The sequence below is a fragment of the Nestor notabilis genome, unplaced genomic scaffold (assembly GCF_000696875.1).
Source record: "Nestor notabilis isolate BGI_N333 unplaced genomic scaffold, ASM69687v1 scaffold3348, whole genome shotgun sequence".
Lineage (NCBI taxonomy): Eukaryota > Metazoa > Chordata > Aves > Psittaciformes > Psittacidae > Nestor > Nestor notabilis.
Genome location: NW_009941350.1, coordinates 139576 through 156618, shown reverse-complemented (window position 1 = coordinate 156618; position 17043 = coordinate 139576). Strand labels below are relative to the sequence as shown.

At 38.0% G+C, this 17043-nt stretch overlaps 1 protein-coding gene across 1 annotated transcript in view; it reads left to right on the top strand.

Moving 5' to 3' along the window:
- The window catches only part of CPQ (carboxypeptidase Q), a 134890-nt gene that overhangs the window by 94145 nt on the left and 23702 nt on the right, over positions 1–17043 (top strand). Inside the window, exon 6 of the mRNA XM_010020821.1 lies at positions 9235–9436. Within this exon, the coding sequence (XP_010019123.1) occupies positions 9235–9436 (202 nt within the window). The remainder of the gene's footprint in view (positions 1–9234; positions 9437–17043) is intronic.

The window sequence follows — 17043 nt, the reverse complement described above, 5'->3', positions numbered from 1 at the left end:
CAGCAGGATGAAGCTAGAATGGAATGTTCTGGAATATGTAGCACAGGACAGATATGCTTCTGATAAACAGAAATGCATTTTGGAGGAGCTGGAGGGATGCTCTATGCCTAGTGTACACTGCTCATAAGAAATGTATCATCACCCTTTAGATTTCCATGTTGGACAATAAGCACCATCTTATGGTGGTGATGTCAGCAACACATGGAATTGTCTCATGCACATCTCAACTTTGCCAAAATGTCTGCATTTCACTGTTGTCTCTAGGATTTATATTCAGAAATAATATCAAAAAGCAGGCTTAAGGATTAAATAGGGAAATATAAACCAGACTGGGTGTTTGCAAGGTATTTGATTACCTGTAAAAAAATTCAGGCAAAGATGTGTCTCAATTTTTGCTACGTTGATGCGATTCCATCTGGATGTTGTGCTCTGCAAAGAAAACCCAGTCCAACTTAACAAGAATTTGTAATTTACATGGAGAATTTAAGCAGAAATGACATCCGTCTGTTGTTTGTTGTTTCTTGTTTCCCCCCCGCCATGTGATCAGGCATAATTATAAATTGATATGGCTGTAGGACATCACATTACTCATAATAACAAAATAAAGCAGATTAACACTGTACGTTATATTTAGCATGAAAAATAACTTAACCTTTTAATGATTTACTTCTGTGAATTTCTGGCAATTAGGGTAGTATGGCACAAACATTGCTTGCTGATGGTAATGAGTACAAGGAAAATAAGAGTGGTATTTAAAAATGTCTTGTTAAATGAAAGATGCCCTGTATGACTCATCTACATAGCTGGGCTTATTATGACATTAGTTTGCTACAAACAAGTAGAAATATGAATGCAGTAATTCAGCACAGACAGACATGGATTTCCTTGAGATTTTAAATTACCTCCTCATACCAGTGGAAATGTGCAAGGGAGAAGAAATGAAGACAATATAGTACTGGACAAGTACAAATACTCTTACTTTTGTAGCTTATTTATTATTTCTTTCAATTTAATTTCAGGTCTTTCTTTCTCATCCTTCACTGTAGGTTGCCACTGCTAGAAAGTGGATAAGTTACTGCAGAAATAACTGAGATAACAGCAGCATAGTGGTTTTACTGTGGTGCAAATAATTAACTCATATCCCTGCATCATAGCATTGTTTATATCACTCATGTATTTCTGTACAGCCTAGTGTTATCGTTTCTGATTAAAACTAGCAATAGTGTATATTGGATGTTCAGAGCTTTCTGAAACTGTAAAAAAGAGCTGCCATATTGGGTTCACCCAAAAGCTCAGTCTAGTGCTGTCTCCTGATTCTGATAGCATCCAGTAAATAGATTCTTAGGGAAGGTGTATTTACCCAATTGCAGTCAGAGTAATCTGAGACGCATAGATTACTCATGCAATTCAGGCTTTTATGTTATCAAATATTTTTCAGGAGAGCATCTCATGGTCCTCATACATTGTTTTCTTTGTATGATCTTCCTAAGACATGTCCAAGAGTTGAAAGCCAAGTATTGTCCAGCAGTTTCAGTGCCTCCATTGGTGCAGGGAGTACCTACCTTCCATCAGTACATTATAGAGCGCCTGCTCAGTTTTGACCATGTGGCAGAAACATCCCGGAGGAATCACCAATATCTTTGCTCCCAAAAGAGATACCCTCTGACGTGTTCAATGCTTTTAATTTTTAGGCAATAATTAGATTTAATCCTAGACTGGAAAAAGGCTTCATTTTTAATTTACAGTGAAGATTCCTTATATTGATAAAGGGTAATGAAATTAAAGGATCTGAGTGTAAATCAGGCTCCAGATCTTGGGGTTTGACACTACACCTGATGTCTTTGCCCAGAGTTAGTGTTGTGTGATTGAGTTGGTGAGGAAGGCTCTTCATACAATAAATAGCTTCGAAAACATGAATATTGCAACTGCTGCTTTCCTTTTCAAGTTGAATGGAAGAAGCAGGAAGAACATGGTTTAGTAATTCTGGGGGACCTCATATTGTGGCTATTCAGTAGAGATTCTATTTCAGCCTTTAACAACAGTACCTGAGTACCGTCCAGTAGGGTTTTTAAGTTTTGTGTGTGTTTACTCTAATGCTGCCTTCATGAGGGGAGAGCAAAGTGTATGTAATGAAGTGTCTGGCCTCCTTTCTGGTGCTCAGACTAGTTTCTGTGAAAGAACTGTGTACCATGAAGACAAGGTTACAGTTATTTACCCAGCTGAATTCAGGGACTATGAATGGCTGATAATATTTATTTTGGAATAGAAGTACTGCATGCAATCTCCTGGAAAACAAGATTTATTTTTTAATTAGAAGACTAAGAGATGCCAGGCCACATTCAAATATACTTTAGTAACTCTGTTGAGATCATTGGAGGCATTAATGTAATTTAATTCAAACTGCATTAGAGAAAGCATTCTTAAAATATTCTTGCATGCTTTTATTCCTACCTTAATGATGATTAGAGTACTTACCTACATTTCTGGTGCAAATGCCATACACTGTTTTAACTTCTTAGTAAAGGTTTAACTTTATGAAAAATTCCAATCATCAATGTTTGCTATGGTTTCATTTTTGGTTTTATTACCCAGCAGATTCAATATTTTGCCTAAACTGGGTCTGCATGAAAACAGGGATTTCTGAAATGCTGGTATCTCATTGTTGCTAATTTAAGTACTCTTTGTTGATGCTCACGTGAGGTTTCTACTGTGATTTACTTATGAGTTACTTTCAGTAAGAAGCAAATATCCAAAAAATTTCTTGTCACTTTCAGGTGGATTGATTCTTCCCCAGAAAACAGTGGCTTCTCAAAACCAGAGTTTTCAGAAAGCTCATGGCTTTCAACATCCTGTTTATTTCCCAAGGTATACCAACTACTCTAGTGAAATGTGAGACATGGATTTGAACCAAACACATCAAGGACTTTAATGTGGGTTCCTTTATCCCAGCAAAATATGTTGACTGGCAGTCTACTGACTGTCCTGAAATATTCTCTGTAATCAAAAGTTTAAAAAGTTAAAATTACTGCTGGTTGTTTTGCTCACTGCTGTTCTGTTGATCCTTTTCATTGAGAAATTAAAGAAATGCATAAAGAAAGTTACAAAACTACAAGAAGAAAATAATTGCACTGTGTTCTCCAGAATCACAGTTAACAACCAGTAGCACCCTTGACTGTATTAGGCACAATAGAGCTAGCATAGCACTGGTTCTATGTCAGTAAGAATTCATAACTCTTAATACTGAAGTGCTATATTTGTAGATTTTTCTAAAACCATGTTGATTTCGTACCAGCTTCAGAGCTGCTGTCTGAAACCTATGATCTGGTGGAGACATTTTCTGAGGATAGCTGCTCTTTTTTGCTACTCCAGGCAGATGCACCCAGCCACAGGTCCTTGGTGCTTTGGGATGTTCTGCTGTAAGAAAGCTGGGCTCCTTCTATCCAAACTTTATGCAGCTGTGCAAGACACAGAAAATTGTTGTCTCTTGTTGACTCACAATGAACTTTCTGCTGATTAACTTCTTTTCATTTTAACATTTCACCTCTTACCTAGATGGGAACGTGAAGATGTTCTGCATAAACCCAGGAAATATTACCAATGTGTGTGCTATGGTAATTTCTAAGGTGTTGCCAATTTATTTTCATCTATCTTTAATTGATGGTTACGAAAGTACTCATTTGTTTACTGAAAGAGTAAAAATCATCTTTGGCTGAAAGGTGTAAACCACAATTTTGGCATTGTTGCCTATTTTCAAATGAAAACTAAAAACTTTCAAAAAAGGACAGCAGTGGGACAGTCTTTCAGAGTTATAGACAGTGTTTTGATACTCTTGTATTCAAACAGTAAAAGGGCTGAAGTCATGAAACATTTTTCAGGAAGAGCACCTCTCTTTGATACACTCTTTGCCAAAGAAAAACCTTCCCAAGACAAGGCTTTAGGTAATCTGATGAATACCTACCTTAGCCTGCTTCTGTCTTCAGAGCTGTCTGCTTCTTCTTGTCTATCCTTCCAGAGAACTTAAAATACTGAACAGTCATCTCTCTGAGTGCTGGCAAGTGGCTGCAGAGGAAACAGCAGCAGTATTATACAAGGCAAGACATGCTAGTAGGATGTTTCTACTAAATGAAATGCTAATAAGTACATGACCAAATTCTGCTCCAGGGCTGTTGACATTGTTAGGACTGTTGTCATCAGCTTCTCAGAGGTCAGAACTGTGTAACTTTGATAGAGAACAAGCCATAAGATCTGTGGACTTTTTTACAAACTGCTTTCCCACAAGATGTGTCAGAATAATATTTCATCTTTTAGCCAAAGTAGGAGCCTTATTCATACCTTTTCATCTATAAAAAATAGTGTTAATCTTCAGCTTTATAGTAGCTTTCTCCCATACAACGATAGGGTAATTTACAAAAATTTATAACTCACACTGTTCCTGATTTTCCCTGTCTTCATTCAAAAAGAGTGTGAGTGGTATGATCACACTTGTAGCTGGTGGTTATTATGCCTTGATGCTGGCGCATCTCTGCTTCCTAACAGCTGTTTTGATGTTTTTTCTCTAGTTTCCATTTATGCTGGTTTTCTTCGTTAAGTAATCTTAATCCTAAACAGCAACTCAAAATTACACTACGCCCTGTTTATATAGTATTAAATACTTAGAGGATATTATTTATTTTATTTCTTCCTTTTCCAGCAGTCACATGCACTTAGATGTTTCCTGTCTTTTCTCTTGTCTTTCCTGTAGTCTGAGTTGCCAGCCCAGCAAAACTGGGTGTTGATTTAAACATACTTTTGGTACTGCAAGTGGGATGACTGTCATTTCACCATAAGTTCTCCAACACTATAGCCATGCTATAATCCCAACTTGCTTGAATCCCAACTACTCTGACTCAAATACTGGAATACAAGAATACAAGTGTTGGTGTTTCCTAAACTTAGTGTAGGCCAATAACAGAAAGCTGAAAATGCGCTCTTGGATTGACTGAAGTCCATTATCACTGGAACAAATCAAACGTTAGTCAAAGGCAGTGCTTTGCCATTATAGACTTTAGTATTTTCCCTGTAAAGTGGTGATTCTTCCCAGTGGAATGAAAAAGGAAACCAGTAAATGAGCTATTGGACAAGTAATAACACCCCATTTTAAATAGCCCCAATTACTGAAGGTTTTTAGGACAGCTGTTCCCTCCCTTACCCTCTCAGGTATCTTGCTGCTTTAGCTGGGTAAGAGAAATTGCTGTCAGTGACTCAGCAGATTAATCATGAGATGCTCGAGTCTAGTTCAGTATTTGCTAAGAATTAACAATTGGGATTTTGACTGAATAAGTAGCAACCTGTAGCTTGGGATTGCCAGTATCTGCTTATACTGGATGGGATGTGTTTCCTATGAATAGAAGTAGCAGTCATACATATGACAAGGGTTTGATTTCTTAATTGAAAAGATCTGATTATAATTTCATGCTTTCAAGTGTTTGCGTTAAGATGAGAAGCACTTACATGTTTAGTTTTGCTTAACAAAGATAAAAATAGATTATTTATAGAGAAAACAGACATAAAAGGAATTAAAATTAAAAAAAAATTAAAAATAGGGGAAGTATTGGCAAGGATTATGCCTATTTGTGTATTCAATGAAAATAGAAAGCTATTGAAAACCAATTTTCCCTTGCAGTATTTATTGTGAAGTTTCATCTAAAAATGCATTCAAAGAGCTAAACATGGTAAGATAAAGAGAGGTGATCTGTTCTGTGACCGAGGATGATAAAGGATAAAAGTCTATTTTGATGTTCAGAGAATTAGGCAGCAGGTTACACCAACAAGTTTTAATTTTCTGGTATGTGCTAAGAGAAGTGGCACAGTATCAAGATGCAGCAAATGGGATTACTTTGAAAAAAACCTTGCATGCTGAGTTTAAAAGGCTTATTTAAATGGTACATTAACTACGAGGGAACAGCTGAGCCTGCAGTTATTTTTATAAGATCTTACTGGTTTGTTGTGCTGTTCCCTTGAATTACTCAAGGGAGCAATGAATGGTCTCACCGCACTTTACTAAGTGGCAAAGGACATCAGAGCATCTTCCCTATAGCACGTTTTCCAGAGCATATTTCTTTCTGTTTAAGTAGAAACACCAATGTATGTGTACAAAAATGGGTATGGTGAAACCAACCTAACCCTTCTTTGTTTTAAACATTTAAACTTTCAAACTTGACAGTGAAGAGGCCTATAATTAATCCTATCTTTTAGATGACAAAACAGGGAAAAGGCTTTCTCAAGCACACGTGGTACTTCAAGTAGTTGTGACCAGTTTCTTTTTTGTCCTGCAGTAAGTCTAGTTTCTCTCCCCAGGGCATCCTGTTCTCGTGCCACTCTGGCACGTTCTGAGAGCTGAACAGTGTTCTAACGGAGCAAGAATATGGTGTAATGTATTGTGAGTGGTTTGTTTTCTCAGTTTCATATTAAAAACATATGCAAATATGTACAGCTGAAGTAATGCTCCTATACTAGGAGTTTATGAAGTTTTGGAACTTGGGAATTCTAGTCTTTGGAGTGGTAGGTGAGATTTCTTCTCTGCGATGTTCCTGTGCTTGCTGTTTTCATCTTGCTGCCCTAAATAGTCCCTTCCACTTGCCTTATTGCTCCTACTCATTGCACTGTCTCTAAAACTAAGCAGAAATCCTGCTTCAAAGACTCAGCCAAAAAGGCCATTTCCAAATGATTTCAATCCTGGTATTTATGTAGGGCTCACTATAATTAAGTTAGCTTTCACTGGCAATTTACCAGAACACCAGAATGTGTATTGTCTTCCCTAAGTCTTGGTCCCTGGGCTTGTGATAGAAAGAGTCACATTTTGAGATATTCTTTCTGGTTTACTTCTGACATTAGATCTTTATGGGTCCCTCTTACAGAGCAGTGTGCTTTTCTTGGCCTGCTTCTCTCCCACAATATTCAGAAGATTCATGAATCACAGTATCAGGTTGAGGCTCATGACCTGTAATACTGCATTTGATGACAGGCCTTGACATGACATGTATCCTAATTCTTTACATTGAGTCTTTACAAACTGAAGATTTTTTTCATTGTATAAAAATAGCAATTGCCAATTTGGTTATTTCCACCTTGATTTCTGGTAGCTGCATGGGTAGATAGGTAGATTGGTTATTTTATACTATATAACATTTATAGTTGCAAAGATTTTGTATTAGATTTTTTAACTTCTGGATATATTTTCAGGTTTGAAGTGAATACCTCTGCTATGTTGGAACTTGTTTCACTTGAAAGAGAAAAGTTTTGGGAAAGTAGAGTGTAAAACACAGTTCTTGGCAAATTCTACAAAGAACTTCTGAAAACTTCTGTGAATATCACATTCACAGCCACCTGTAGTTCGTATTTGATTTTATATCCAGAAAAATGTGAAAGAATTCTTTACTGTATCTCACCTTTATGTAAGCTGTTAGTGACATGGATCTGATACTCACTGCTGTCACATGTCTCTTGTAACAATTTTTATGTAATAACCCATGACAGCCATAAAATTCTGCAGTGAGATCTGGGCATAGGAGTAAAAACCTGCAGTAAGTTTGCTTAGTCACATTTGACATAGTCTGAAGTGTAGCTTTTTTTCTGCCTGATCTGGCCATAAACTGTTCTATTTTGCAATAAAAAAAAAAAAAAAAGTTATGTTTCTCTCAAAAAGAGCGAGAACTTCCTTCAGATACAGTCCCTAAATATTATATTCCAATTAAAGCTTTGTGACTGGTCTTCTGAGTATATGGGAAGCAAGTAAATGGCCCTAGATGCTAATTTTTCTTCTTTTAGCTAAAAAGGATCTTCTAAGTGCACACTAAAAGCAAATGTTATTATTCTGTTTCTACACAGAATCTTAAAATTTTACATTTCCTGTAAGGACTTACATTGGAAGCACAAAATTCCCATGAAACAGATATTATTCCTTCAGGTCAGGAAGAATGTTGGCATTTCAGTCCTCCAACTGAAGTCAGAGTTGACTGCATGGTGTATTGAAAATAATGTGTTTCTAAGGAGGCAGCAGAAACCTTGTTTGGTTTTGTCTTTTTTAAGTAAGTGGGATGCCTTTCACAGTCTAAGCAAGCTTTGAATGCATCCAGTTTTAAAGCCTGCCAGACTGTGTACCTTCCACCCTGCAACAGAATTTCTGACTTTCAGGTCTAAGAAGGAAGTGAGAGCTACAAGTGAAAAATGAAATATGGTGGTAATGGCTTACCTTTCGAGGTGGCACTTCAGAAGTCTTAAAGCAAGTATTTGGGGACAGCGTGGCAGTCATGTTGTGGCTCCTACAGAATATTGGTGGCTCAGAACTGAACTTGAACTGATTCAAAGCAGCCCTGCAGAGAAGGACTTGGGGGTGGTGGTGCATGAGAAGCTTGACATGAGCAGACAGTGTGCGCTTGAGCCCAGAAATCAACCGTATCCTGGGCTGCATCAAAGGAAGTGTGACCAGCAGGTCAAAGGAGGTGATCCTGCCCCTCTACTCTGCTCTCGTGAGACCTCACTTGGAGTATTGTGTCCAGTTCTGGTGTCCTCAACATAAAAAAGACATGGATCTGTTGGAGCAAGTCCAGAGGAGGCCACGAGAATGATAAGGGGACTGAAGCACCTCCCTTATGAAGACAGGCTGAGAAAGTTGGGGCTGTTCAGCCTGGAGAAGAGAAGGCTGCGTGGAGACCTCATAGCAGCCTTCCAATATCTGAAGGGGCCTATAAGGATGCTGGGGAGGGACTCTTCATTAGGGACTGTAGTGGTAGGACAAGGGGTAATGGCTTTAAATTTAAACAAGAGAAGTTTAGATTAGATACAAGGAAGAAGTTCTTCACAGTGAGGGTGGTGAGGCACTGGAATAGGTTGCCCAAGGAAGCTGTGAATGCTCCATCCCTGGCAGCGTTCAAGGCCACGTTGGAAAGAGCCTTGGGCGACATGGTTTAGTGTGTGGTGTCCCTGCTCATGGCAGGGGGGTTGGAACTAGATGATCTTAAGGTCCTTTCCAACCCTAACTATTCTATGATTCTATGATTCTAACTGTTTCAGCTTTTTCATACAGAAAGATTACGTCCCTTTATTTATACTTATATACACAGGATCACAAGAAGCATTTCTCTGCTTGTTAAACAAATTTGTTATGGTATGCTCACACAGACATCTAGAATGTAGTATATGGTGCCAGTTCAGATAGAAGTCACAAACCAGTATCTTCTTTCCTTACATGTTTAGGAAAATATCTCCAACTTTGATATTGTCATGGAGTCTGATGAGGGCACCTTCCAGCCATCTGGACTGGGTTTTACCGGCAATGCTAAAGCTCGGGAGATCGTGAAAGAGATCATGACTCTGCTGCAGCCCATCAATGTTACGGATGTTTACGATGATGCAGATGGAACAGACATTGATTTCTGGATGAGAGACGGGGTGCCTGGTGAGTGATGCTGCTCCTCCCATGCAGTGGCACGTGCGATAGGTGCTCTGGTTTTGAAAACAGTAAGAAATGCATTCTCGTGAGGAATAAAATTTGCTGTAGGTAAAATGCAGAAATGTCAAAAGACGACCAACAGAAGTAGGACATGAGGTGAGTTTGAGCTGCAGTTTAATAATGGTGTATAGATTATATGTAGCATAACATGCCTAAAATCTTCTTTTCGGCTTTAAGGATTTATAATAATTAATCCCAGACTGGTGGTTTATAAATAGTAAACTAAGACAGAGAGGAATTCTCCAACGCAGAGCAAATAATTATTTTATTATTATTATTTTGCCTTTGAAATACAGGGCTTTTTCTCCTTGTTTTATGTGCTTAAGAAACAATGTTTTTGAGACAAGACCATTAAAAGGTTATGAGGCATTAAGCTGTGCTGAAGGGGTGAAATTCTGCAAAGTTTGAAGTGGTTTAGGGGTTTGTTTGGAGGGTTGTATGTGGCTCCCAGTGAGGAGCAGCTTGTTGGCAAAGAGGCTTGCAAGCCGTGAGAGAGATCCACCACTGGCAGCCCCCCCTGTGCAGGAGACTGACCCTGCACTAGCATGGAGCTTGGAGAGCACAAGAGTCTCAATTAGAGGCAAGCCCGGGTGAAGCCTTAGTGAATTTCCATTGTGGTTTCCACACTTGAGTAACAGTAGAAAGAAAAGTTTCGTAACACTGATATTAAAAAATTATGATCAGTTTTAAAATTTGAAGGTTCTTTTTCTCTGGTGTTTTATGACTGCAGTATGCTGGTGCATTTCTCATGCTAGTTTTACTAGTAGTTACTATATGCTTAGAATCTCTTAATATTTTATTAACTGCAGTGGTTTTTACCTGGTCTTGTGGAAGACACAGTGGGCCATGGAATATATGCTTCTTATTTATGGTCAGAACTCTTTGCTTCTCACTCACCTGTGGTGTACAAAGATACCGTAAAGTTGACTGCCTCTATAAATGTGTGGATGTCTAATTTTCAAAGCTAAGTATCTGTGCAGCGCAAGAAATATGGATGAATGGATATTGTTAAACAGCTAGGGATTAATCTTTAGCTGGTGTGCTGCTTTCCAAGTGAGGTGCAAGCTGTTCAGTGCAGTGTGATACCACTGTGACTTCGGTGTGTGCTCAAATTCCTAGGCTCTGTGGGTGCATCTTACGTGAGTGTTAGGACCATATGTCAAGTTGAGCTGAGACTGTAAGCACTGCTGAGAGGCTGTAGCCTCATCGCCCTCCTGGTCAGGAAGTGCCCGTGCCAAGATGTCTGGTCCAGAGCTTCAGACCAGCATGTCAGTGTTGTAGCTGGAATATGAGAACTCACCACTCAGCTTGTGCTTAGAAAATACAAGTGTATTGGGATTATTTCCTAGGTAAGGTGTTGGGAGCAGTACAGATGGTCCTTCAGGACTTCTATTGTGCTTCCCATGTCAGTGTGACAGATTATGGAAGAAGAGAGAAAAAATTAACATTCATTCATTCAAATGCCTGGTTTTCAGTTCATAATGTAAGTGGTGGTGTGATAGCAGTATGTATTGAGCTTTTGTATACCACTTTTCATCAGCTGAGGTGCACCTGGAGCATAAACAGCTAAACTTGCTATGGTCGTCTGGATTAGTCACCTGGGCTACACTCAGTAGGAGCAGGGCAGAAATGGGAGCCCTCTCAGATAGTCATCTGTACTCCTCAGAAAGCATAAACTATGAAAAATATCATAAACTATAAGCTCAACCTTGGGAAAATATAAATACACCAGACCCAAGACCTCAGTTTTTAAATAAATCTGATTTGCTTTCCTATTAAAAATTTGGCACATAAATTGATGGTGGGTTTGTGGTTTGGTTTTTTTTTTGCTGTCTGAAGCTTTGGTTCATTTAGCTTCCTGGTAAGCAAGTTACAGTGTTCTTGAAGCATAAAGGAACAGTGATTCCTTTTCTCCCAGTTGAGCCTCGGTGGGAAGGAATTAGCTCCACTAAAAGAATTTCGGTTGCTTTAGATTGTATTTCATACTATAGCAGGGAGAAGTCTAAGACATCTTGTAATCTTCGCGCCTTGCCTGCAGTATTCTCACTGCTCGAATGAGCCCTTATGGTATATAATAACTTTGGAACAAATTGAACACACTGTAACAGCTTTTATAATTTTGCCCAATTTAAACAAGCAGTGAAGTGTTGACACGTTATCAATTTTATTTAAATATTTTATTGAAAACACACTTGGAGGCTTTGTTTCTGCAACAGTGAGAGAAAACGCGATGTACTACTTGAAAAATAAGAAAGGTTTCCAACATAATTTCGCTAGATTTTTTTCTCCTTTTTGGTGTTAAAAAGATTCTGGGATTCACTTTTTTAGATGCTATTAAAATTCTGCTTCTCCTGCTCTTTTTGGTCTCAAGATCCACAGAGGGCAACAGTTTGTGTGTTTGTCAGAGCTGTTCATAGCTGCTCCTGAGACAGCCAAAATGACTCTGGCTCCTTACTCTCTGCTGTTTATTTTTAATTGGCAGGCAATGAAATATTATTTGCAATGTTACTTAAACACATTTGCAAGAAAACAGCGGTGACTACTTTGAGATTTTAGGATGAGAGAGGCCAGGAGAGTTCAGAGCATTTTGCAAACCAAAGACTGAAGCTTAACTAACACCTCTGAAGCACCAGCAAGGTGGTGTACCGAACACAGCAGTTTAATGCTTTGTGATTGCAGAGTATTAGAGGTATTTCAGCCAGCAGCCTGTACACTGGATTATTTTGAGAACAGTTCAGGCCAGCAATGAGGAATGTCTGTATCTGTGTTTTTCTAGTGATAGTCAGTTTTTAGCTACTGAAAATATTTGTATAACATTTGTTTTGCTTTTTCATGAAGCATAAATCAAATGAAATGGGGTTTTTGTGGTGTTGTATTTTATGCTGTGTTTTACAGTTTGAGGTGACCAATGGTCCTAAAACTGCTTCTTTATTAATTATGCAATTATCTTCCTCAGCTTTCTTTTTAAGGCTTCAATTACATATCTGTTTTTAGTTAGAGATACATCTAAACTGTGGCACATAAAGCTGTTCCTTTCCAGCACCAAATCCTACTCAAGTTTGGCCGTAATTTGCAAATATAGGTGGGGAGACAGGTTGGTTTATTAGGTTTTTTTGCATTCTTCTTCACAACAAGCTGCTTCAGACTCTGAAAGGGTTAAAAAACATTAATAAAGCCCTGCTACACAGGTGCTCAGGTATTTTTGTTGAAAAAGCAAGGTATTTGATGTGCACAAGGATGCTTTGAATGTGATTTAGACCTGTTCCTAACATTAAAGCCCAGGGGCTGAGTCAGCCTTCCCAGAAACTGAGAAGGGTGAGTGGTGTGATGACGTTTGTGTTGTGGTATCCAGTGAACATTAATTCAGCTTTAGGTGTTAAGGCAAAGGAAAGTGGGTGCTCTCCTCTTTTTGCAGAGGGAAGGCTGTTGTGACAGAGTATTTCCAAGAAAGCTGGTTGAAGGATGGTCCTTTCTGCCAGGCTCATCAGGGAGGTTGTCTGTTGCTGGAGTGCTTAACTTGTCTGTTAGGATCTGAGCTGTATTTGATATCGAGCTGACCCAGGGCATCAAACAATGTGACTCCTCTATTTAAAATTCAACCAGCGACCTAAAGGTGATTTTTACAATGTCACTCTGAAACTCAGTGGTTGGTCATGTCTCTGTCTCCACAGTGACCATGTCTTGCTTTGTTGTTACATTACACTAGAGGAGGAATTATTCTTCCAGAAACTAATAAACCAGTAGTTCATCAAACTTTAATGTTTCTTCAGAAATCAAAAATTCATTGCTAACCCAATCTATTACTCATTTGCTCAGAGGTGGCAAACAAATACTACCATATATCTTTTCTCCCATTTTTGTATTTTCACAGTGCTTTATTACCTTCATCTAAAATAAGATATATTTCGGCCTTAGACACCAGACTTTGACATGTGGGATTTGCTTTCTTCTTACATAAGAGGTCAAATCCTTTACTTCCATCCTTTTTCCAGAGCATGCTGCCCCCTGTCCCAGTCATCCCTTGTAGCACCAGACTCCAGTGTGAGCCTGCCAGCATGCTTGAGCCAAGCCTGCTCCTCTGCTTGGTGTCAGCCAGGGGAAGTGTGAGAAAGTGGAGTAATGGGGAAGCTCTCTGACTTAAAGTTGCCAGCTGGGCATGAAGAATTGGGTAAACTATTTCCCAAATTATAAGGTAACCTCTGTTTGTGCTTGGCTGTATCAGTGTTTGGAAGTGATACTCCACTGGGATACATGAAGCATTGCCCCTCAGCGTGCCTGTCCTCAGACTTGGGCAAACTCTTTGGATCTAGTTTCTAAGCTTATATGTATTGCTAAAAGAATAAAAACTGTAAAGAATAAAGAGGAAAAAATCAGATTCCCGCAGTCTAGGAATTCATAGGCTAATGCTGAAAAGGCTTTGGCTTGATTGTGCACGCATAATGGATGTTGCACTTAACAAAGACTTCCTAGAAGATGAAGGAAAGAGGAAAAGTTTTCCTTAAAAACAGACATTAAGCTTGACTTCCTCATTTTAATACACAGCGTTTATGTGATTTGTGATCTGTTTAGTGTAGGGTATCACATGGAGAGCTCCAGTTATTTGATGAAGTGACTAACAGAAGTGAAATGCTCCTCATGGAGCAAAAAGTTGAACAAAACTCCTGAATGCTACTCATAGAACTAGCTTTATGCATAGCATTGTAAGTACTGAGATACATGTACCTCCACAGGTGCTACATTTTTGTACTTGTTGAGTTCCCTTTTCTCTGGGCATGTTGAAACACAGCAACACCACCAGCCACTATGGACCCGATTTATTTTTTTGTGGAAATGGGAAGTGAGGGTCTCTGGTGTGCACCTGTGTCCTGCATGAGCATTCATCTCAATAAGTCTGAGATATACCAGCACTGTTCTGTGACAATTAGCAATATTCTTCTTCCAAGCGATTCCTGTCCTTTTAAATATCTCATTTTATTATTCTGAAAGGAAATATGGTGAATAAGTGTGTTCTGCTGCAGAAGTCAAATTTTCTGCAACTTGGGAGGTATTAAATTAATCCAATATGCTAAGAGAACAATTATAATTGCTTGGCACTTAAAGAACCTACTATAAGAGCTACATCTATTAGAACCATATAAAATCTTGATTGCAGCAAGAACTGCATGTATTAATCTGTAAAATAATTAATCTATGCTATAATTTATCATTGTTCCATAAAAATAGGCTTTTGAAATTAGAGATTACTCTAGAGTAATTAAATAAGTTTAATGTGCTGCACCTTTTTATGAAGGTGGATACCTTAAAAGGCTCATAGTTATCCCAGTTTTATTAGCCTTTCATATGACCTTTTGTGCTTTTAATACAGTTAATAAGGTCTTTGAGAATAATCATTTAATGAAAGGACTAGTCTATAGATTATGATATGTTTTCCTATTAGTTGTGCTGTTTAATTTGACCATAATGTTCCTTCCACCTTTGTTCTGCTTGGGCTAGAGTCTTGTTTTGCCATATTGGAGTATTAGGCTACTTCTAATAATTAACAGAAAGCATCAGAATTGCAAGGGTTTTTTTGTTTCACTTAGACTAGACACAAACCATGCAAATAATTGAGCTGGGGTATTATTGTTGGAGAGAGGGATGGAGTTGGGTGATTAGGCACAGTGCTTGGAATAAAATTTTGCTGGTATTTTTAAGAGGGATTCTGTAATATATTTCTCTTTAGAGTATGCACATTTCTAATGCAAGGGCACAGAAAGTCATGTCAAGTCAAAAATAATTTGTCATTTTGAGGCAAAATAGTTCATGATTGTAACAAATACTTGAAAACTACTCATTCACACTTATTTTAGCAAAATTGAAGACTACTTCTGAAGGAACTTGCTGAAGTCTACCTTAACTATGAACTCCCACTGTTGAGTAATACATTTTAAGAGTAATTTATTAGAGACTGATAGAAATACTAGGAAGCCAAAGGTTGACACAATCAAGGGTGAATGCCGCAATTACTAGCAGACAGTACTGAGTGATTTTAATTCACTCAATATTAGTGGCATTTTAGTGAGATCAGAAAAGAGCTACAGGAAGACTTGAATTCTAGAAATAATACCTTATAGTGAGAAATGGGAGAAGCTAAATCTTTCTCTGTTTATGCAAAATTATGTAAAGTGATCACTCAACTACAGCATACATATTAGACTGGGAAGCGTTTTCCCTAATTATAGCACCTTTCTCCCTTGTTTTAAAAAATAGTCCATTAGAAATTCAGTCTATCTGAGTTTAACCAAATTCAAAGAGGAAAAAAGAGAACACCTTCTTCCAATAAGGTCAATGAGCTACAGAAGTACCTTGCAGACTTGGTGAATTCTCCATCATTTTTAATGTGTAAAACAAGACTTGGGTGTCCTTCAAAAGGTAAAGGGCAGTTTAAGCAAGAGTAATAGGCTTCATGCAGTAGATACAATGTGAGATTCTTTGCATGTGTTATTCAGAAGGTGTGCTTAGATGACAATGGGTCTTGCTGGCCTTAAAAAATCTGTGAATCTGCCAGTAAATCTTACAAGCATTTTCCATAATGCAATACCTCATTCCCCATTTAAGCCTTATCCAGTTCAAATAGACCAGCTTTTTGAATATCAAAAGGTCATGTCTTTGATTTGTACAACGTTTAGATAATCCTAATTACAATTTTAAAAGTAGAAGTATTGTTAACTTGCTGATCCTAGAGGAAATTTGGACTGTGAAAGCAGAAATATTTGCAAAACTCTGTCATACGCTGCTGAACATACTGATTTTTATATTTTTTTTATTTTATTTCTAGTTATTCTCTTTTCTTCAGTGTCTGTGATGTAGTTTATTTGACAAAGTTTTCTTGGTGGCCACAAGATAAGAGTTACAGCACATGGGTTAAGCAGCTGATATTACAGAGCACTTAAATTTTTCTCTCATAAAGGCTGAGGCAAGGCAGCTTTAAAATGATCTTATATGCAACTTACAATAAATCTGTTTGAAACACTGACATTCTAATTGCCTTTTAGAATCGTAGAAGTAATATTGTTCCAATGCATTCAACATTGTGCAAATACTAAATAAGCTCATTAATCTAGTAATGAAAACTAAAAGGAAGGTGTTTCAAATAAATTAATAAATTCTAATGGTTCTTGCACTTTTTGGCTAGTGGACTTCTTACTCTTAAAGACATTTTGTCACTGTTCCTTCTGTGAATATCTGGAAAGTTTTCCTCATTTCTAGGTGCTTACTCTTAAAAAAAATTGCATGAGGTAGATTGGTGTGAAAGACAATGTTGTGAAATCTGTTCCCTCTGCAAGCACACGAAATTACTAAACATTTCAAAAATCAGCAATAAATTTTTTTCCTGCCTCTCACCTTTGTAGGAGAACATGCGCTGTCTCAGATAAGAAACACTGAAAATATCTGAGAATCCCATTTGGATTTGGGGTGTGGTTGTTTTTATTCTGTCTGTGCCTCTGGGATGCATATTAATTCTCTATTGTTTACTGTGTAGGAAAGCTGAATTCTGTTTCTGTGGGTGGGGA